Genomic DNA, 22951 nt, shown 5'->3' with positions numbered 1-22951 from the left:
ACTTCTTTAGTAAGCACAAAAGTGAAAATAGGAGAGCCCGAACACTTTCCTCGCTGGTGACTGTGCTGATAACTAGTAATCTCAAGTTTCAAGAATGACCAAGCGACTTCCATGATTTCATAAATTCATCAGTCAATAAGCTTGAAAAATTATTGCATGTAACCAATTGCAGTTAGACCAAAAATCTCAAATCTCTCATGCTCAGACTTGTACAGAGTAGGCTATTGTATTCAGTTTTAGCTGTGTTCAGAAAGCAGCAGGGCCTGAATGGGGAAAACAGTAAATGCAAGTTGAGGAGGGAGGGACTGGGTGGGTAAAATGTGGGAGGTAGGAATATAAGGAGAGACTAAACTAATATAAAGCTCACTTTAGCACCAGTCTTTTGTGTTGATGTAATTTTCTTCCTCACATCTGAGGTCCATAGACTACTAGTTAAAACTGCTGATACTGCACAAATCCCATAGGCACAAAGCCCATAGGCTTTCATGATAAAAATATTGGTTCATATTCCCACCACCTTTTTGCAAATCAGAGGAAGATTATGTGTAATTTTGACACTACTCCACTTCCTTCCTTCCTTTGCGTTTTCTTCATTCTCCTCTCACCATGTACTTTCTGCCTACAGCCAAGTCATTTTTTTTTTAACTCATTCACAGCTGTAAATTAATTTTTGGCTCTATAAAGAACCTGTTTGTTTAAAAAAGAGAAAGTAGAGTTAGGACTTATAGGAGAGTAGCTTGCAGTAGTGCTCTGGCTGCTGAGCCCAGCTCTGTTGCGGTAGCTGAGACCTTTGGTCTGCTTGGGCTGTTTACCTGGCTAAACTATTGCTTCTGCTTTCACAGTGGAGTCCCTAGTTTTCCATCTGCTGATCCTGCAGACTGCAACCATCTCAATAGGGCAAGAGCAATGTTTGTCTGAGATGTAGCCATACTGAGATCTGTTGTCTTAGTCGGAAAAAATTTGTTCTTTAATCTATAGGCGTGGGTTGAATTCTCACAGGGATACTCATTACCGAGGTTCCTGGGAGAGAAGGGTCAGGTCATGAGTATCTGACTGCTAGCAATTTCCTTAAGTCCTTCACTGGGAAACGTGCTATGCAAGTCATCAGAAATCTTTAGAGTACAAGTTGAGCAGTGCTAAGTGAAGCAAGGTAGTTAAGCTATTTGTAACCTTCAGTAGTTCTTGCATATGTGTGATACAGGATTCTGGCTCAGTTTCCTAAAGCTCTTGTACCTTAGTTCCAGCGTTTCCATGTTGTTTAAATGCACCTTAGTTGTTGAAGATTTTAAAGTAATTTAAAACAAAATGTGCTAAATTTAAACATAAGTTAAAGCTGTTGTCTTTTCCCTACTAGAGAGCAGTTTACTCCATTACACCTCAACAAATATTAACTTCTTTAGTTGCATGTAAAGCTTCCACTGTTTTAGAAAATGGTATAATTAACTAAATGATTCACTAGTAGCTCATCACATCTACTTTAAGCATCACAACATTTTATATGCTATCTTTTAATTTAAACAAAACTTTCAGAATTTTGATGAAAGCAAAAGCTTCCTTGCTTTTTTTTTTTTTTTTTTGAAGAGCTAAAGAGGGAAAACACATGCTAAAAACACTTAGTCGTTTCCCTGAAGGTGCCTCATGGCCTAAGAGGCATGGAGGGAATATGTCTCAGAACAGAAGGGAGAAGATTTGGGACACCTCCCTGAGAACTGAGACACTGGCTTCTTGCATCATTGATCAGTGAGTGCTAAAGGAAATGTAAATGAAGCAGATAACATCATGTATGCCTTTGTATTTGAAAGAGCACATGTAGAATAAATTATATGAGAGAGAATCTAATTGCAAGATTGTGTGCAGTAAGAAGGGGAATTCAAAGGAGAGGGCTCCACAGGCAACCTTAGAAAAATCTCGCAACCTTAGAAAAATCTTGCAACCTTAGAAAAATCTCACTGAAATATTGTTTTGCTGAGGCAGTTACTTTTTGTGAACCATTAGATGTCCTTTGTTAGTTAAGGTAATTTGTCCTCTGCTTCCAATGGCTTCTGTTGTTCTAAATATTTAAATTTTGCAGCATTTTTTCTCGTGATTTCTAGAAACACCATATTGATTCAGGAAAGAAAAAATGGATGTACAGTATGAACAGAATTCTTGGTAGCAAATCATTTTGTTTGCCAGTTTTTTTTAAAAAAAAGATCACCCCCAAACCCACAAAGCAGAACTGTGTATAGATCTCCATTGTTTATAGTTATTACCTGGCTGCTTTTCTTGGGATATCATTGCAACACAGCATAACAGTTCATTTTATGTTCAGTCGTGGTGCTGAACAAAGCTTAATGACAAAGGGCTTTCATTTGACAAATCACCTGCCTATCTGTTTACTATGAAATGTCGTTTATACAGGCTGCTTGGCTTCGGCTTTCATCTGTATTCAAAGATGAACCCTTATCTGCTGCTTATTCAAACATTGCTCCTTAGTTCAAATTAGCATTAAAGGCATTCTATTCATTGCTTGTTCCCTGGCTAAAGTCTGTCACTTATTCACAGATTTCTTTAACTAAAACTGATTGTAGGCTGCCTGAAAACTTGGTTCCTTCACTTCCGCATTTGACAACAGCAAATCTGAGTCGTGGTTTGCAGTGCTTACTTGTTTTAAGCTGTGTAGCAAGGTGTGCTTAACAAGCCTCCCTACAAAACAGTGCTACTTATTTGTACAGCAGCTCAGTGAGACATGATCCTTTATGTAGAAGATTAAAAATATATTGATACCTGTCCTCCAGTTGAAGCTATTTATAACTTATTTCTGATTTGAATTTTGTTCTATTCAGCAAAAAGGTCAACTCAAATATTGTCACCTACCTTGGTTTCGAGCAGAAAATTCTTTCTGGCCTAACTTGTCTCTATTCCTTAAAAGAAGTTTAGACTGTTAACAGGTGAGTTGTCATGGCTTTAGAGCACCCAATTTAGCTGTCAACTTTAGGATTCCGGCTGAATTATTGCAGTCAGATGCTGAGGTAATTGAGTGGTGATTTATTGCTGACTTATACCAGTTGAGACTCTTGTTGTCAGTCTTCTGTGTGTTGAGAGATGGCATGTAAGAACTATGTGGTGGATTTTCAGGACTCTTACTAAAGTGGTGAGTTGGCTTACTGAAAAGCAATTATATGTAACCACTGGGGTCAAAGGAGATATAATACAAACAGAGGAGAAAACATTACTGAAAAGTATTCTCCATGCAAGAAAGTTCAAAGATTTGAGGGAAAATGAGGAGAAAGGAGGGAGGGGTAAATGATGAATGCTCATCAGAACCAGGGAGATTCTTGAGAAGAAGGTACAGAAACAGAAATAACTTCACTGCTGATCTGAGTGCCATTGGCTGTTGACTTAATGGCAGCTGGAGGATGATGATAAGTTAGGCTTTTGTTTGCTTAGCTTTTTGGTAAGTGTAACTGTTGAAATAGTCACTTTGGATGAATATAGCTATAGTTGCTCTTGTATTGGACTGTTTGATAGCCAAGACTTTGGGCCTGTGTAGAAATCTGGATCTACACTTAGTGACAAAATAGCTTGGCTTCTGATGTTGAATTGTATAGTAGATTAGAAACTCGGGAACTTTTGGATAGATGTAAAATGTGGATGGACTTTTAGATTAAATGAATTTTTAATTACTATAATGTTTCATGTCATTCGTTTCCTTATCATGTGCCTTAACAAAAATAAGTAAAATGAAGCTATGCTCGTGTTTCAAAAATATATAATTAAATTGTGGAAATTGTCAGGGAACTTATTCTGCCAAGTGTTTGTCAGCAGTGAAACTATTAACAAATCACTAAATGAGCTCAAGCTGCCTCCAAGATACTGAGGAAAATTAAATACACATCCTCTCCAGATGCCCTGGAGGCATAAGTGGCTATTGTGCACTTAGCTTGTGCAGATGAGGTTCTTTGTATGAGAATGTTTTATCTTTTTGTCAAAGTAGGGAACAGAGAGCTGTTTCCGTTCTGAAATTTCTAGTTAATATATGTACGGCTGAAGCTTTTAGTTCCCAGAGAGATGTAAATAGTGCTTCTGGCCACCAAGAACCAGATACAGATTTTTGGCAATGGTGACGTGAATACATTTGCCTTCTCCCTGTAGTAAGAGATGGAGATGAGTCATAAATGATGGAAATGTTCTCTTTGATTTCCTACCTGCATGCATCTAAACTGATTTTTCTGAGGAAGAAATGAAGGGCGGTGCTGCACAGCTAACAGTTAAACTGAGTAGCTAACCCTAAGTGTTGCAACTCGATGACATAATTATGTCAGACCAAAGGTGAAATCAGACCTCTGTCATGAGTCATGTTGAATCAGGTGTCTCCTGCCTGTTAAACATGGCAAGGATTAGAAGATTCTCACTGGAGAATTTTCAAGGACTGTCAGTGCTTGCAAGCTTTTCTTAAAATATCTGGACCATGAGACTGATGTCAGTAATCTTCACAAAGCATTCAGCAAGGTCAAAACCATAATCGGGCTTTTGTGTGTACTCTCATGTGGGTGAATTATATTACTTTTCGAGGCTATTGAACTGCTTACTGATGGTTTCTTTCTTACTTGGTTTAGGACCTGCCTAGTCAAAGAAAACCCTGATTCTAGTCGTGTGAATATGAGAAAGCTGCTTAAATGTCTAAGGACTTTCTGATCAGCTCTGTGGCATTGTTATATTTTGATAATCTAGCAAAGCGATAGGTAGAAAATCATACATTTCTTCAGGGACAAGCATCATTTCCATCACATCTGGATAGGAGGAGGGGTTGTCCATCTCATGCTGGACCATTGAAGAAGGAGTTGTAAAACCTTGGAGGGCTGAGGAGAGGAGCTGATTGTATAGCTTCCCCTGCTACTACCCCAAGACAGGGTAGCTAAGGCTGGAGCTAAATGGCAACAAGGCACTAATCCAACTCTTAGTGTATCATCTCTCAGTGTACTCTTTGTTTTGTGGGGTTGGGTTGATGTTTAGGGGATTAAAATGTCTTACATATACATGCAAAGAAAGGCCAGCTCTGTAAATGTCACTGAGTTTGCTGGAGTGGCCTAAAAATTAAAAAGAGCTATACTGAGCATCCAGATAAACCGTCACTTTCAGGAGTTGTTGATATTTTATTGTTTAAATGTATTATTTTAAATAGTTTTGTAAGGCTGTAGCCCTAGTAGGGCTGTATGCTCTTGCCTACTGAGGAGAATCCTCTCTGCATAAACAATGCAAAGTTGCTTTAAAAATAACTTGCTGGCAAATTCCCTTGGGGCAGGAAGCTATCTGTCAGCAGGAATCTGCTCAGCCAGCATGAATCGAGCGGGCCCAGGGGAGATCCCAGTATGTGTCTGGGGGAAGACGGGCCTTAGCCAAACTGAGGGAGAGCCCCTAATTCCCAGGCTTCTTCTGGTGCAGGGGGAGATAGTATATTTGTGGTACTCTTTTGCAGCTCTTTTATGAGCTTGTGTGAAGGAACCATAGCTGTTTCCAGTCATTTGCAGGAGCAAGAGACCATGCTTCATGGGTTTTGTTGGTTTATGGGTTGGGTTTCTTTTGTTTTTACTGAGATGACAGGAAAAAGTGGCACCACGGTTTGGTGAGTGTAAACTGCTTTGCTGTTCCTTCCCCTCTCTTTAATGTGGCTTGCTAGAATACTGTAGTATAGAAGAAAAGTGAAATCACATTTGTAACAGTAGTCAGTCTTGACCCTTATCTTTGTGCCAGTGTATTAACTTCTGTAACCCTGACCTATGTCATATATCTAAATCCTGTATCTGGGGTAGGAAACTAGAAGGCAAAACAAAAAGCAGACCCTTCCTTCCAGCTGTTAGTGTGTCACAGTTGAACTGCCTGCGTATCCTGATTACTCGAGCTGAATTTGTTCTGCCGTTGCTGCCCTTCAGAGGTATATTACTGCTTTAATTTGTGGCAGCATTTCAGAATAAATCATGGTCTCATTGAATAGGAATCTGAGAAACTTTAAAATAATTTTCTGAGACAAAGCAGCATTTTAACCTGCTGAGCTCACCTGGTGATTTATGGTTTGGAAAGATTCTGATCATAGTTTCTGGTAAAGAGGGGATGGTTTTGTTTTCTCTAGATATCCTTGGGTAACAAGATCAACACAGTTGGTGTTATTAGTAAAAATAGTTTTAGAGAAAATGGCAGGTGTTTTAGTAGTAAAGGCTACTGAAAGTAAATCATCAAGGTACATAGTATTTTCTCTTTTATACCACTGAAACCATTCTGAAATGGCGGTGTTGATGTACGGCTGTGCAGGCTGGCGAGACTCCGGAGATCAGTTGCACAAAGCGCTCCGCAGCAGCAGGGAACGTCCGCCTCAAGCCGATCTGACCAAGCAACCGTGACTTTTTCGAGGTTGGAAAAGATTCATTGTATGAAATGGAATTTCTTTACTGGACTTTGACAAATATCCAGTGATGGGTAGGGTGTGTTAAGAAATTAAAGTGGCATGATTGACAGAATAGTCAAGGTGATGCTTGTTTCCTTGCTAATTCAGAGCTTGGGGAAAAAATGAGGAATAGGCTATAAAACTTTTGGTATACGTTTTTGAAAATAATTATTATGTGTAGCTTCTAAGAGGAAAAAATGGTCAAGAAAGATTCCAAATACTACCCAGGTAATCAGATTATTCAGCTGCGTTTTCAGGAAATATAATTTAAAATGACTGTGTGTCATGGACAACGTGCAGTTAGTCATTTGCTTTGTGTTGTGCCTATCGCCAGCAGGCTGTCCTGCAGCAATACCCTGGATTCCCAATCAGTTTATTTCATGATAGCTCTCCTAACTTCCAGAAGGGCTATTCTGATTTATTCTGGCTCAGTTTTTGGCCAGAGTGTTTAACACTGAATATGTAATAAGTGTTAGTCATCTTGACAGCCATTATTCACATTAGTGTTTTGTACTCAGTCCTGGATGTTTTAATGCATTTTTGTTAATCAGCAGAGAGGATATTATACACAAGAGGTATATGCTGGTGAAGATCTATCTTTCTCTGCTTTTGAACCTTATTCTGATATTCTTGATCTTATGCGTAGTATTCTACAATGTGAGGAGTCCAGTCAAAGCTGATTTTCCTGGGAGGCATGCTGCCAAAATATTGCTACCAGTGAGCATGGGACTGAGGGCACTACTGTGAGGATTATATTGGTTAAACTTGAGCAGACAAGGAAAGAAACTGGGTACTGGGTGTGATTTTATTATTATTTTTTCTTTAGGTCAACTATACTGATATAATAATGATTAATCCATTCCACATGAAGAAAACTATAGGTTCTCAAACATCCTTTTAGGCAAGTATGATGATGGTTAGAAATAATATTATTTAAAGGCAAAAATTCTAACATTAGAGGATATCAACATTATTATGACATCTTGATCCTTAGAAATAAGAGTACAGTTTAGGATAGCTGGAGTACTTGTAGGATGTAGTCTGTAATGTAAGAAGATATGATACCAAGGTTCTCTGTTTTAGGTTTATTTTTTTTCTTAGAAGCTAAGATCAAATGATACAGTGTTGTTCTAATATAGAACCTTGTCATGGCTTTGTGTCAACCCACACATCAGCCATCAAAGCTAATGATTTTATTCTTCTCACTGTTACTGAACTTAATTTTCTACATCTTTGTAGCCTGAAACACATTTTTTTCTTAGTTCTTCAGAAAATGTCATTATAAAATTATGTATGCTTTCTAACTATTCTTCTGCAAAATTTCCTAGAAAATAACCCACTAATATTCTCATTGAAATCATTAAGTCTTATGATATTCTTTCACTAGAGTTTAGTATCTGCTTTACCTCAGTGATTCATCCCTTCATTCTCCCTGCAGCAAGGTGCCAAAGGAAAAATTTTCTCACTCTGAAGGAGTCTGTTAAACTAAATTGTCTGCTGGTTCTAACATTCTGTTTTTCTTAATCTGAAGCAGTGTATATGCTATTTATTCCTGTTTTTTGTTTTTTTTAACTAGAAGTTGTTCTTGGAGTCATCAGTTAAACAAGTGTTCAATTTGCCATGGCTAATTGCTGAATTGATTTGGATGCCTTCACAGTTCTCTCTTAAAGTGAACACTCCCCTACCTCTTATTTCAGATACTCAAAAATAACTCAAAGTTATTTTTGGTCTTGTAAACAAAATAATCAATCTGAATGCATTTCCTCTCCCTTACATGGGATGATCTGCACATATATTCCTGTCCTTTCCTGTGGAAAGGAGGTTTATTTGGCTCCCGACTTTTGGAGTACTATTCTGGTAACCTTGATGTCTGTAAATTAAGCTTGAGCTGAGCAGTTGTGGGGAAAGGAGTGTGCATTTACATTGTTTTCTCCAGGCTCTCTTTACTTAGAGACTGCATTACCTTTTTTAATGATCCCCCATTAGCATTACAGTGCCAACATATTATAATAATATTACATGCCAACAAAATATTACATGCCAACATATTATCCCTGTATATAATTTCCTCATTTATTAGAATCACTGCTTACTGAGGGAGGGGCAGAGAAATTGAATGAAGCTTTGCTGGTCCAAGCTATGTTCTACTGTAAATAATTTCTCAGATTGCTGCACTCTGCAAAAGACTGATTTGAACATCAGAAAGACTAGGTACTAAGATTGTTTATCAGGAGAAGACAGTATGCTTCCTAGGCTTGAATAAACATTGTTTTGTGTTTTTTGGTAACAAAAACATTGTCTTTTCCATTTTAATAAGAGATTTGCATAGTGTCTTTTGGCATTAGTGACTTGTAGGGACTTTGGCCAAGGAAGGATATATGGAACATTAGCGCAGCTCAGGGCATGATCCTGTTTTTTTGTCATCGAAAAGTGGAGTTTTCACCATATGGGAAGACTATCTTGGAGTTAGCAGATCCCAGGGGAACAAAGTCTGTTCTGTATAACAGCTCCGGCTGTGACTTCTACCCCTACACCACACAGTAACTTCATCTTCCTCCCTGGCTCTATATCTCTATGGTCTGATTAACTTGGGGCCAGGCAATTTACCATATTCTCTTGTCATTCATTTTTACTATTGTGAAGTAAAACAGTAACAATGTGTTTCATAGATAATTTCATAATGTGGGGTAAAGCTTCTGGAGTTGAACTCCTTTCTAACTGTGTCTTCAGCTGTGACCTGTGTAGTTGTGATGTTGCATGCATGTGAAGTCCAGGCAGATTGGTAGAACTCTGCAGGTGGCCAGGGACCTGGTGAAGAATCACAGTGCAGGTCAGAATGTAAACTCAGGTCTCGGCTCCAATAAGAAGTTTTATGATCCATTTATGATGGATTAATAAATGTTGAATAAATGTTTAAATTGTGCAACATATGTATCATATGGCCTATCTTTATCCATTTCTATGTGCATTGCTCAGTAAGTGTTATAATAAATATTAATGCATTGCTGTTCTTGAAGTATTCTTTGAGATCTTTGAATTTCTTTAAATGCCTGTATTCTCAGGAAGAAAAACCTCTTAGAATAACCCAAATTACCTGTAGCATTTTCCACAGCAAAATTATCCTGTGATGTTGATTGAAATTGTGCCAGTGCATCTGCCATAAAAACGTTAGTGTTAATGTCATGTCTGACTGAGACACATGCACCTTCTATGTTCATCATTTCTGAATCCATTATGAAGACCCTAATGGCAGCAGTATATAAAGACATGCCATAATGACATCTTAAATGCTGTCTTTAAATTCACAGCATGAAAAGCCTTTTAGAAGTCACTGCATATGAAAAAAGCAGGTAGCTAACAGTTATTTCTGGATACTATTCATGGTATGTCTTTGATTTTGTAGAGGTTTTCTGTTACTTTCAATAGAAATAGATGGGTCCAGAAAGTTAATCATGTAAATAGAACTTTGTTCCTGGCAAATGACCTTAGAGACCTCAGGCAAACTTTCTTGGTTGGTATATAGCAAACATTAGAAAATGCATGCCAGAGTTTGGAAGAGCTGGTTGTACAACGTAAAAAGAATATACAATAAAAATAAAGAATTTATAACATATTAAATTTGGAAAGATAGGTATATACATACAAAAAGCATGAGATATATTTCAGAAATCCCTTCTGTAGGAAGGTTATCAGGTAGGGCACCAGCTTTTCTGAGCCAGTCTTTCAGAAGGAATGGGTTAGGTCTCATTTTAAAGTTCTGTCAGGGACCTCATGTAGTCACTTTCTGGGCAGTGACCTCCTTTTATCGGTCATCTCAGTGCACTAACTTTATCTCAAGGCTAGTTAAAGGCAGAAAGAAAGAGGAGAGGGGAAAAGATGAAAAAGACAACCATGAGAAAAGAAGGCAGTACCAAATCTTTTGTGCTTCACCCAAAATTTTTGGTAGTCATCGCTGAAACTCGCAGGACTCTGGAGCAAAGCACAGGCTTTTCCAAGGATGTATCATGGAGTCAAGTCTCATTTCCTGTTTTTCACTTTAGTATTCAAGAGAAACACTTGGGACTTAGGTTTACTTTTCAAAAAAAAAAAAAAAACAATGCAGAGTTTTGATCCATTAGTATCTAAATTTATTTCCTTGATTTTTACTGCTTATAATACTGACATGACTTTGATCCTGTTTGATTTGCATTGGACTTTACCTTTTCAGGTTCTTTCTATCACATTGACTAGTAGATTATAACATTTTATGATCTTTCAGCTGCTCAAGAGTCATGTTGACCATTGGAACGGCTCATTAGGCCATTAGATCCCAACCTTATTTGTGACCAAGCCTCACCTGACCAAACCGGCTATTTCCTCATGCCTACCTGCCCCAAGACTCACTGTTTACTCCATGCAGGATTAGCCTACTGGCCTCCTTGCCCTCTTGGTCCTCCAGAGGCCCTGCATACATGCAGATATTGGGCTGCTGTTGTTGCCTTCTCCTGCTTGTCACCCCGCCACTGCCTGTGGGGTCAGTGCTGGTGTGCAGTGTGGGCTGATGCCTCTGAACCACGTGTCGCAGCAGTCCCAGCTCCAGGAGTGCTGGGCAGAGATGAACCAAACCAACCCTGCACAGCAGGCCTGCTTGCCTACCTGCCTCACCTGCCATGTGTTTGTGCTTTACCACAATTACCAGAAAGTGTCTACGGGAATAATACTTAGCTCTTCTGGGGTTAACAGGGATGCCTGTGTCCTTTGGACCAGGCTTGCATGGTCCTCAGCATAAAGATATTTTACAAAATAAACATTGCTTTTGCTTCACACATAAGGAACTGAAGCATGAATTTTTCTTCAAGGTCATTAGTAGAATCAGGGGTAGAAACCTCGTCCTGATGAGCACCCTGTCCATTAGCTAACTTTGATCCTTACAAAGTTATTCACAGCGCGGAATGCTAGAGTACGAGTGTTGGGAATAAATGATTAAGCTTAATTTCTAGTTACAGATTCTAGGAGATTTTATCCATGTTTAGGTACTTAAGTATCATTTGAGCAACAGCAAGTAACCAGTAATTAAATATTCCCTGGGAGCTTGACCAAACTGTATAGTTTCACATGAACTACAGAACAGCTGTTAGTGAAGATGACTTTTAGTCACCACAACCATACACAGAATTAGAATTGGGAAACTCGAGTTAAAAAACATTAGTAGTTTTCTGAGTAACTACCCACTCTTGACTACTTCCGCTAACATTGTTAGTGATACAGAACCACTGTGTAAACTGCAGGAGACGTTCCATTTTCTTTGTACTCCTTTAAGGCTTTCTCAACATTTTTCCTCTGATGATGAAATTTTGAATGATTCAGCTTTATTCAATCATTAATTATGTACATTCACATGTAAGGTCAGTTTTAATGTAGCTGATTTGTGTTCCAAGGTTAAAATTGCATATCCTTATGAAGGGATAAGGACATCATTAGTGTCATTAACTTTTAGAGTAAGTGGTTTTTAAGCTTGAAATCTGTGTCTTTCTGTCTCTCATAGAAAACAGATAGGATCACACATTATATGAGTATATTTTGCCATATAAATGCATGTAATGCATGTAATATCTGTTTAAATTTTATTGTACTGTTACTAGTATCTAGTAAAACATGGACAGGCATAGTTCCTGTTTAAATACAGATTCTTATTTTAGAATTTTTTACCTGAAACATTTGTTCAACCTAAAGTGAAAATATTCATACCAAAAAATGGTAATCTATAATATATTTGAAAACATCTTCAGGTACCTTAGTAGATATCATACAATGAAGTTATTAGGAAAGGTTAATAATTTATTCACTATAAAATGCCAGCAGGATGATAATGTCCATTTTCCAGAGTTATTGCAGTTTGTGCCTTTCCTTGAATTGCATTGATTTCCTCAAAATTTATTTAATAGTATAAGAAATCATTCTTGTGGCAGAAGAATCTAAGCTCCAGCTATTTCAAAGCACTGTGGAGCAACTTTGGGGCATTAGGTAGGCTATGGTCTGAATGCAGCTTGCACCCCCCCCCTCCTCCCCCCGGAGGCAAACTGTTCAATCTAAAGACTATTGAAGCACAAGAGCAACCTAATACTTCATCTAAAAGGAAGAAAAAAGTCAAAAGGCTTTACTGTTCACAAATCCTTTCAGTTTGTTATATATTTCATTGTCCAAGAGATACTGATTTTAAGTGAAGAAGTTAGCACAGGAGTAGATATACTTCTCCTTACTTCTGGGGTTTAAATATTGTTATTCTAGGAGCATAAGGTTTTCCATTAATTAATATTAATCCAGAAACTCAGTTTCAAAGTGCTCATAAACAGCTATACTACTTTATCTTCCCTTCCTAAATAGCATTATAAATGATCATTTTACACAAAGGTTAACAAAGCAATCTCTCACTGGTTTGCAATCAGTAAATAATTAATATAATTACCAGTGTTCAAACTCTTCTTTAGGACTGGCTTTCAAATGTCAGGTTCCACACAGCTAGAGGTTAGACATATGAGAAATACTACCTGACATATGAGGTAACCTTAGAGCTGATCTTTGGAAACCCAACACTGTCAGTGCAAGGGCCTGGGTCAACAGGGTGGGCTCAGCAATATAAACTACAGACATCAGAACAATTCACTGGAGGAAAAATGATGCCAATTTTAGCTGGAATTCCAGTCACAAGGTATCTATGTTATATGGTTAGTGAAAAATGACTTTAGGCTCCATTACCTCAACATGGATTGAAAGATCATGGCCCAGAAGTTTTTTTTCAAAGCTTTTCTGAGCTTCATTTTTAAAATTCTTTTATCTGCCTGTTTTGTTGTTTTGGTTACTTGACCTGCATGTTGTTTAATGTCTCCTGGGGACACCATTCAGAAACTTCCTACCTCCACCCTTGGTGGTACAGATGATCCAAATAGAACATCAAGGGAGTCCAGAGAATGACTAGCAAATAGGCACACCCGGAACAGTGAGCTCATCTAAACCTTTTCACATGAAGACTGCTTAAATGCTTTTGTCTGAACTTGTACGTGCTGGTGTGCTAGCTGACCATGTATCCATCCAAGCATGGTACACAAATTAGCTTTATCAGGCTGTTATTAGTACAGAATTTCAAAAAGGTTCAACAGTTGGAAATGGAAAAGGATTTCTAAGACTACGTATAATAAATTTGGCCTTTCAGTAGACTATCGAAAGGCTGCAGCACGCTGTTACTGCACAGCCTAACTCTTCATTGAACGGCCTTTGGCTAGTCAAAAGACACAAACAGCATCTGAGTCACCAACGTTTTCATTGGTTCTGTCAAGCGCACACAAAAAATGAAGCAGGGAAAGCAACTTTAATCTTTAGGTTTCAGATATCAAAATTACAATCTCTTAGCTTTCCCCACTTCATAACGGAGCCTCTACCTGCGACCCATGTCAGGAAAGATTTGAGCACCTTATAAAGCTTTCATTGTTATATTGCAAGGCAGGTACTAATTTGTAGGGACTGGAGAAATTTTTGTATGCTACATACAAGGAGGATTTTCAAAATTACTAGGATACTTACAAATCATTACCTTTGAAAATGTTTAAAACCAATGACTTTGTTAGATTTATGGTGTTACTAAAATATTTTAGCAACATACATTATTCTGGGTTACTGAAAATTAATATCTAATGAAATATGCGTTGCTCAGTGAAATATCCCGTATCAAAGTATTTTTAAAAGGTGGGTTTCTGTAAGAGATCATGGTTATTATGATTAAAATTAATGTGCTCCTTCAGAGTCTCTGCAGATATTTGTGAAAACACATTTCCTTTCTTCTCCCGATATTCTGATATATGAAAAGATACTTTTTCATGCTTCTTTACCAAACTTCTTATTTGCTTGTCAAACTTGGCCTGAATTTTTTTGCCATCTAATTTCAAGACAATATGAACTGGTAACAGATGAGGACTGAGTTGTCTCATATAAATAAGCGTTGAGGAGGAAACTTTATTTTAACTAAATTTTTATTTTAACTTGAATTTTCCCTGCAGGTTTGAAATAAGCTTTCTTTAATTAAAGAAAAGAATTGTATTTAAAATGTCTTTGAAAAAAGGTGATATCATAAAATGAATTGGCTTTGCAAACAGAAGAGTCTACATGTTAAGGCTTAGGACATGTTGTCAGTGATACTGTGGTAATGCAGTCTAGCAGGGTGAAATGTAAACTTCCTTACTGAACTGGATACAATTTATAAATTTTGTATAGCTAGATCTAAACTTTTTGCTGGAGTTGTTTTAAAATGTGTCATCATAAACACTTACCATGGAGATATTCTTTATAAAAATAAACATTAATAACTAACTGACAGAGAATTTATAGAACTGCAGTCTCGACTGCCTTCAGGCCCCAGGGAATTATGGTACAGTATATCCAATTTTATACAAAGAGTGAAATATAAAGTAGAACAGAACAAAAGGAGTGGAGTATGGTTCTTACTGTTTTCCTAAAATTGAAGTAGTGACGCATTCCTGTTACTTTCACTGAAGAATATGCATGAGCCATGAATATATATGTTTAATTTTGGATCTCTGAATGATCTAAATAGATCTATTTCTTGGAAAAAGAAAATGCCCGATTATGGCCAGAATGTGTGTATCTAAGATAATTTTAGTGTGGTTAGAAGTGGTGTTTCCTGAATTGCCTGTCAAATATGACTTAATCCTAATTTATAGGAATTGCCTACATCAGTGAGATACATGGTCATTTCCATACCCATTCATTTAGGAGACTCTCTGCTGAGAATGTCAGAGATGCTAATTATCAGCTATGGCTATGGTGATCCCTCAGGAATTAGGCTGAGATGGAGAAACTGCATAATTACTGAAGTTACACTATAGTCAAGGATTAAAGTGATGAGTTCTGTTCCCTTGCTTTTTTTTCATGGCTTGGGGAGCAGCTGTCCTAGTGCTCTTTAGGTGATGGGTTTGTGAGCACTTTGTCCCCTTTCACTCTACTTTATCAGCACCAATGCTGTGCTAAGGCAGAAGCAGAGGCGGCAGTAATTGTTTTATATGCAACTTGGTGATTTCTAAAACTAAATAAAATGAACCTTGAGCAAGGGACTTTAAGTTAAATCATCTGCTTCATTAAAGTGGGATAGTAGAGCTTAGAAGTTCAGTAGAATAACTTTATTGAGCAACAGATGCTGCCTGGATTTAAACAGAATCAAGTTCAGCTGGAAAATGCAGTAAACAGTGGGCCTCAGAGGAATTTAGTAGACCTATGATAGCATAAATATCTGATAATATGAACAAATTTTCATAACACTTTTTACAAGTCCTTTATTACTCTGAAGAGAATGGAATCAAGTAAATTTTCATTTAGAACAGAAAATAATACTGACAGATTTTTGTAGTATTCTCTAAAAAAAAAATCTCGGGGATAGAAGATTTAAATACAGAGCAGTGTCATCTTGAGGATGAAGTGTCCATGTCCTATGTAAATCTTCCTTGTTCTGTTCCAATCCAAAGACAAAACATTTCTTTTTCTAAATGCAAATTCCTTTTTGTCAGCAAAGCAATTTTAGAATGATAAATGCATTTTATTTGTGGTTCACACAAGGAATTTAAATGTTGTTGAATCCATTTGATAGTGATGATTATTTTAAAAATTATCATTGTCTTTTTGTCCTGATAATTTAATAGCATAGATCTGATAGCGATACATTGTTCAAACATGCTTCCCTTTGCAGCATCTCTTTTTTGGCGGTGAGTGAATAAGCTAGAATTAATATTATGTATTATAAACAGTCAGACTAACCCCATGAGAGCTATAACTATATGGCTGTATTTGCAAAGGAAAAAAATTCTGACCACCAATAAATAATTATGTGCAAACATACGCGTGTACACACACGCACACACTTCCCAATCTAATGTAACTTAGCATGATGAGCAATATAAACGCTGAGAGAGAGAAAACCATTGAATCAAGTGAGACAAATGTATCTGAAAAAATCGTATGGCATATTTGATGCTAATTACCAACAGGTTAGAAGTGTAAGCAAATCAGCACACTAAGATGTTGTTTCAACTGTAAATAGCAGGGCCCAGATTCTGCCTTCACCTATGTTGTGTTAAAAGTTGGCCACAGAGTGCAAAATATTATTGGAATACGTGGTTTCAAACTGGGCCTACAAGGGACAGTTTAGCTAAGCAAATGTGACAGCTTTACTAGATATTCTGCACAACGTGAATTCGTTAAATTTAATTATCAGATTTGAATGACCTTAGTTACGTCTTAATGTTCTACATTTTAGCAGGATGAAGGGAAGGAAAGAGTTGTCTGTGACTGTTTCCAATATGTAAAATCTCATCAAATACTAGTTTTTTTGTTGGCACTACAGCTTTTAGGAGTACAGATGTTCAGAGTACATTTTCTACGTGTGTGAAGTTAGGTCATTGTAGGAAAATGAATTGTTTAAATTTGGAATGTTTCTACTCAAATTTTGTTTGCTTTATGCCCTATACATGTTTTATGGCAAAGCTAAGCTTTTAGTACAGTTTTTTAGTCCTTTTATGACAATAGAGCCTTAGTCAGAGAAGGATCTAGATTCTATTCTCTTATGTAACGGCAGCACTGTTGTTAACAATTATATAAGTTGTAGCTGTAGAATTCTCATTACAGGTGATGATGTACAAGGAATGAAGTTTTATTTTTTTCCAACTGCAAGGTGAGTCTGAGGGATTCAGTTTTTTGTTTTGTTTCATTTTTTTAACAATTGACTTTTGTAAACTAAAATAAAGTAATGCAAAAGTCTGAGAGAGAATAAATATTTTAAAATACAACTGGACTGTCCATCTACAACCAAGTTACAAAAATTAATTTTTAAATGTCTGTATTTTTCAGGGATCACAGTGTCTCCACAGCCTGTGCTTTGACATTTCACATTCTCTTCCTTCAAGGTCTGTCTAGATTTGGCAGAGCTAGACTATTCTTAATTCAAACATCTTTTTTACAGCAAGAAAGTACAAGCTTAATCTGTCTTAAAGCACATTATAGCAGAGTGTTTTTATATATATATATATATATATATATGAAAACACATGTATATGAATATGTATATGAGTGTTATAAAGATCTCGTTCTGATGTCAGATATGCGCTCTTTTCTCTTAGTCTCTCAATAATGCAAAAATAATAAATTAAACCTTGTTCTAATTCTTTTAGTAAACTGGGAAAAGTTGGAAGGTGTCCCTCACTTCAGATTCTTTGTTCTTTAGGTTCTTTGCTGTTTTCTCTGAATGTTGAAGATCACTGACATTTTGTTACTGAACTTAAATTTACTGACAGAGCTTCTGTTAAGCATCTATCTTAGCAAACCAGGCAGCCGGGCAAAGGCCGGCGAGTGAGTGCCTGTGTGTGCCTTGTCCCCTCGCCTCACTCATCCCCCATCTTGCTCATATCATGGAGTGACTAGATTTCGAAAGGACAGCGCGCCTGGCTATGGCCTGTAAACCAAGTAATGCCAGGGCACGGGCCTCGGAGCTGGCACTCGAGCACAGTTGTCCCCACCATTTCACCGTTAGCACGTCCCTGGCGTGACCTTGCTCTGCACCAGCTACAGCCAGGCAGCTCCTCAGGCAGAACCTGGCTGCCCGGAGACTCAACAAACTGTTTGGAAGAGGTGGCACTGTTTTGGGAAGGAGGAGGATTTTACTGTGTGGCTGCAAGGTGGTGTATACCGACTGTCCTCAGACTCGGAGAATGGGTCCTGGCATTTTTTCTGTGTTGGTGGAGAGATGTCTTCTATTTCCCTTTCCCAACTTTATAGGACTATTGATTTAATTTAATTCTGATTCTTCGAAAGCAAATAAAGATATTTAAGTTTTCACTTTAAAATCTTCTCTACATAATCCTGTGTTTTTAATTTAATTTTAATTTAGTCTGTCCACCAAACAATATCATGTTTCCCTTTCTTACTCTCTTATCAGTCTTATTACTTGCAGTTATTCACCTGCAGAAGGTATGTTGTATATTGGGAACGCTTCCTTTATGTGATCAGCACTTGTTGTTTTATGGGATTTATTAACTGGCTTTCTTCATACAGCACCCTTTTTTATACTTAAATTGCTACTATTTTTCTAAAAAGCATAATGGTCATTCATATTGTAGTAAATAATATAAAAGCAAGAAACATTTTAGTGATAGGTAAAGAAAACTTCTTGAAATGTTCATTAAATTTAGAGGGAAAGGAAGGAATTTTCAGAATGAAAAACAAGTTTTATATTCAAGACTATCTCCCATTATTGCATGTGCTTTTGTGTCAAGCAATGAATATTATTTTGCTTAAGCTTTGTTTGACTTTTAGTCAAAAACTATAAGTAAATCCATTATTGGGATTCATTTCTGAGCAGCAGTAGTGGGTGATGCTTGATACTCCGAGCTTCAAACATATGTCATCTTTTCATTCGCAGGTCTAACCTTAGACGTAGCATGGCTAAAAAAAACAGTCTGTGGCGATCTACTATTATACATGAAACAGTCTACTACTATCCATCATAAGATCACATTTTGTACTACCTGAATGAGAAGCTGCCTTCTTGGTATCATTAAAAGAAATTTTCTCACAATAGAAATTCTCAGTTTTACTGCAGAGGTTAGTTAACTTGAATCATTTAGGTGAATATCTTTTATTCTGCTTTGCTTTAACAGATCGTAAGACCAAAATTTGTTTTCATGGGAAAGATTAAACTGAGATGTTTAGTACAGAACTGACACCCTTTCCCAGCCTGAGGTTAGGCATAAATGCAGTATGCTACAAAGGTTAACATTTCTTTTTTGTTTTCTCACATGAGCATCAATGGGACCGTTGTGGAAGACAAACAGGATTTACATCTAAACATTAAGCTATGCTGAGCATGAGCTGCTGTCTAAGGAGAACCATTAAATGTTACACAAGTAGAAACACAGAGACATTATTTAACAGCAGCATTGCGTTATCGTTGTATATGTAGTTAACCTTTGGATCTACTTTTTGGCAAGAGCAGACAGTGTGAGAGGAGAATGGCAGCAAGGAAGATAAGAACTATGATAATCAAATTACTTAAGTTTGTTGCTGTGTTGGTTCCTGACAATAAATTATTTTGTGCATTAATTAAGAAAGCGTTACCTTTAGGAAGTGATGTTGAAATATATATACTGAACAGTATTCATATAAGCGTTAGGTATACTACTTTGAATATGTCATCAATAAACAGTAATTAACAATAATTGACATGTTTTCAACATTTAGCACTGGGACAGTATACAGAGCTAGTTAAAGTTTAGTATGGAAGGTTAGGCTGTAACTTAACCCTTTTCAACATTTATTACAGGCAGTGTACCTTGTCTGTGTTGGACTTTGAAACCTGTTAATTAGCTTCTGACTTAGAAACGTATCAGCTAATACCTGTTGTCACTCTGCAAAGATCTGTAAATCTCTGATGTAGTGTAGTGCAATGTTGTTATAAGCTAGGAGGGTTCTGATAATTAAGTATATGCTTAACTTCAAGCAGTAGTTGGCTGTCGGGAGCCTGTGTTTGTAGGTTTAATTTAATGGCTTTCTGAATCAGAAACACCTTTTTTGAGAAAAAATTAAAATATTACTTGTGGGTTGCATATTTTCTTCCTGTTTCCATTCTGTAAAGATGGATAACAAATTTGAAAGGAATGAAGAAATAGGACCCATTATTTACTTTCATGTGAAAATCTTTGGTATTGAATCTCAAATTATACTGTCTTTCATCCATGTACAGGTTAAACCTTCCTAAAATGCACAGAAAGAAGTAGTCAGGGAAGTTACCATAATAGCATCAGCCTCAGTCACCACATCATTATTTAATATATTTCAGTTGAAATGTGTGCTATTCTGGATATCATTATCTTAAATATTCAAAGTGATTAAAGATTTTATTTTTAAAGCAGGCACATCAAATAAAAGCATACTACAGAATGTTGATAGCTGGCATAAAAATATCTACATATCTTCTGTATGTATAACAGTAGTAAGGAACAGAGGATTTTAGCTTAAGGAAGGATCTGACCATCTTGACATGCAAGCTTCGAATAATCAGATAACTGTCAAAAAGACAGAGGATTGTTTTTTAAATGTAGACAATGCATCTTTTATGAATTTTCGTGATGAATTACTGTTTATGCAGTAATAATGGAAGTGAAAATTGTAGGTGAATGAATCTGGATACAGCTTACTTTACGTATCATAAGCAGAGGAGTGAGTAGAAGCCTACACTTGCTATCCAGTTTGAGGTTGCAAGGAGTTAGGGATTCTCTACATCTGCCTTTTGGGACTGCAGCTACTCTTCAGCATTTGAAAGATTTGCTGTTGAGTAAGAAAGCTGCCATGGAAGCAGGGTCGTCTGTTCCGCGGGCAGAACAGGGAGCTGACGTTCTCCCTTTCAATACTGCGGTTTGCTCCAGCCAGAGGATGCTTTGCCTCTGTGAACAGGCACGGGGTTGCCCATCCTTCTCTGGCCAATGTCTTCAGGGAGTCTCCAGCAGAACTCTTGAGGTTTTATGGCCCAGTGGTAGCAGGATAACTTCTGCATGACAAAATCCTGTACCTGACCACAGCAAATAAGCTTCTCACAAAGGTTTTTCCTTACAACTATTGAAAATCATACAACTCCCTTTTGTTTTGGATTTATATTGTTGCTCATAACTACAGACTGAGGGTCTGAATAAAGCCATGCTGTGAGCAGAATTGCTAGTCCTGAGCTCCTTTTTCCTGTGCTATGTGCCCATCTTTGTCAATTATTTTGTAGATTACAAAGACTAACTTCAGCTAGGTGAAACTAGACTTTGTAGGCTGCCTCTCTAGTTACTAGAGAGTCTACAAGGAGGGATCAGGAGACCTTCAGGAAATTTCTGGTCCTTCACAGAACATTTAAAAATCCTTCTTACTCTCATCTGACTACATATAGAGGTCAAGGGAAGCTGTTTTTCTAGTTTAAATTTGGTCTGTTTGAATTTCACTTTGTATCATCCTTCTGTTTGTTTTACTGCAAGATAGCAATTGCTATCAAGTCTGAATCCATCCTACCAGCATAGAGGGAGATTTTATAAGAATAAACAAAAATATTTGAAGAATTATCTTGTAATGCTTCCATGTTCTCTTCAACTTTGGTCTTTTTCCTTTTGGCAGCAGCTGAACGAAGAGACTCCATGCTGAGTAGCCCAGACGTCGTTGATGCCGCTCCGACACGAAAGCGAAGGCAAAGGGTAGTAAAGCCTGCTGGGACAGGAGCTAAAGTGGCAGCTTATGAGGCAGAACTACCAGCGAAGGAAAAGTAAGTAATTTTCAAATATATTTGAGTGTTATTATACCTACAAATGTTGGAAGGTTATGTATTTGTTTCTTTTTTGTGTTTTCTTGTGCAACTTCATAGTATTTCGGAGTATCTGAGTTCTGTTGTGGTGCCTTTCATATATAGTGATTTACAGGAATTTTACCCAACTTTGAACAGGTGTGAATGATTACATAAAGTCAGGCCCAAGGAGTTACTGATGCTAATACATCTCTAAAATGATAGTAGTAAAAGTCTTTCCTTTAAGTGACTTGAACTAGTTTAAGCATTCATAGCAAGTATCAAACTAAGATGCAGAGCATGAATTAAGTTGTTGTCACAAAAAGTGATAATATTAGGAGTATCTTTATAATTTCTGAAGATTTGGGTGAATTAGGGTTCAGAAAAAAAAACAAAAAACAATAGCTAAAAATGTCCTATTTCCCATGTGTTACTGTCGCGTGAAGGGAGGACAAGGGGTAATCAACTTTGCCTGCCAGAGCCCTTCTAAAAGGGCTTTCACTGAGTCAGGTTCACAAAGTTGAACAATACTTTGGTAATCAGCGTTTGCCTGCCAGAGCCCTCCTCAAAAGGGCTTTCACTGAGTCAGGTTCACAAAGCTGAACAATAATTTGGTAATCAACATTTGCCTGCCAGAGCCCTCCTCAAAAGGGCTTTCACTGAGTCAGGTTCACAAAGTTGATCAAAATAGGCAATTTATTGAAGTGGCAGATCAACAGGTTCAGGATTGACAGTGACAAATGCACTTACTGCAACAAATTCTACTTTTTCTGAGCTCAAAACGATAATTAAGTGCTTTCAACAATGGTATTTTTCCCGGGGTAACATCCAATGTTGTCAGAGGCGCAAACCTTACCAAAAAGGCGTCCCTGTTTTGGGGAGGAGAGAGGTCCAGGCCCGTCGACCCGTCCGTAGGTTGGTGTTCTCGTCCTCGAAATGGAGGATCATTTATGCACTGAATTTATACTTTTGGCAAGGTGGGGCTGAGTCAAACACTGTGGGATGTTTGGTCCTTGTCGAGCTCAGCGAGGGTGTCAATGGCTGCTGGCCTTTTTTTTCTTTTGTCCCTATCAACAACACCAGGCTGCAAGACTCCCGCCTCACCCCAGGTGTCATTTTGGGTAGAGCAGTGGCAAGTTGCCAGACCTCCACCTCGCCCTGGGCGTTATCTCACCCCTCACCGGCAT

The 22951-nt window shown here is 37.5% G+C and overlaps 1 protein-coding gene across 7 annotated transcripts in view; it reads left to right on the top strand.

Annotated features, from left to right (window-relative positions):
• The window catches only part of XRCC4 (X-ray repair cross complementing 4), a 196245-nt gene that overhangs the window by 102707 nt on the left and 70587 nt on the right, over positions 1–22951 (top strand). For 6 of the 7 annotated variants that reach the window (XM_067316288.1, XM_067316286.1, XM_067316289.1 and 3 more), the window contains one exon: positions 21602–21746. In XM_067316288.1, coding sequence (XP_067172389.1) covers positions 21602–21746 — 145 coding nt within the window. Of the gene's footprint in view, positions 1–18875; positions 19058–21601; positions 21747–22951 lie in introns of those variants that run through there. The other variant, XR_010886987.1, reaches the window with a different exon arrangement.

Source organism: Apteryx mantelli, chromosome Z, assembly GCF_036417845.1.
Source record: "Apteryx mantelli isolate bAptMan1 chromosome Z, bAptMan1.hap1, whole genome shotgun sequence".
Lineage (NCBI taxonomy): Eukaryota > Metazoa > Chordata > Aves > Apterygiformes > Apterygidae > Apteryx > Apteryx mantelli.
Note: the sequence above shows the minus strand (reverse complement) of the source record. Positions and strands in the feature narration are given on the sequence as shown.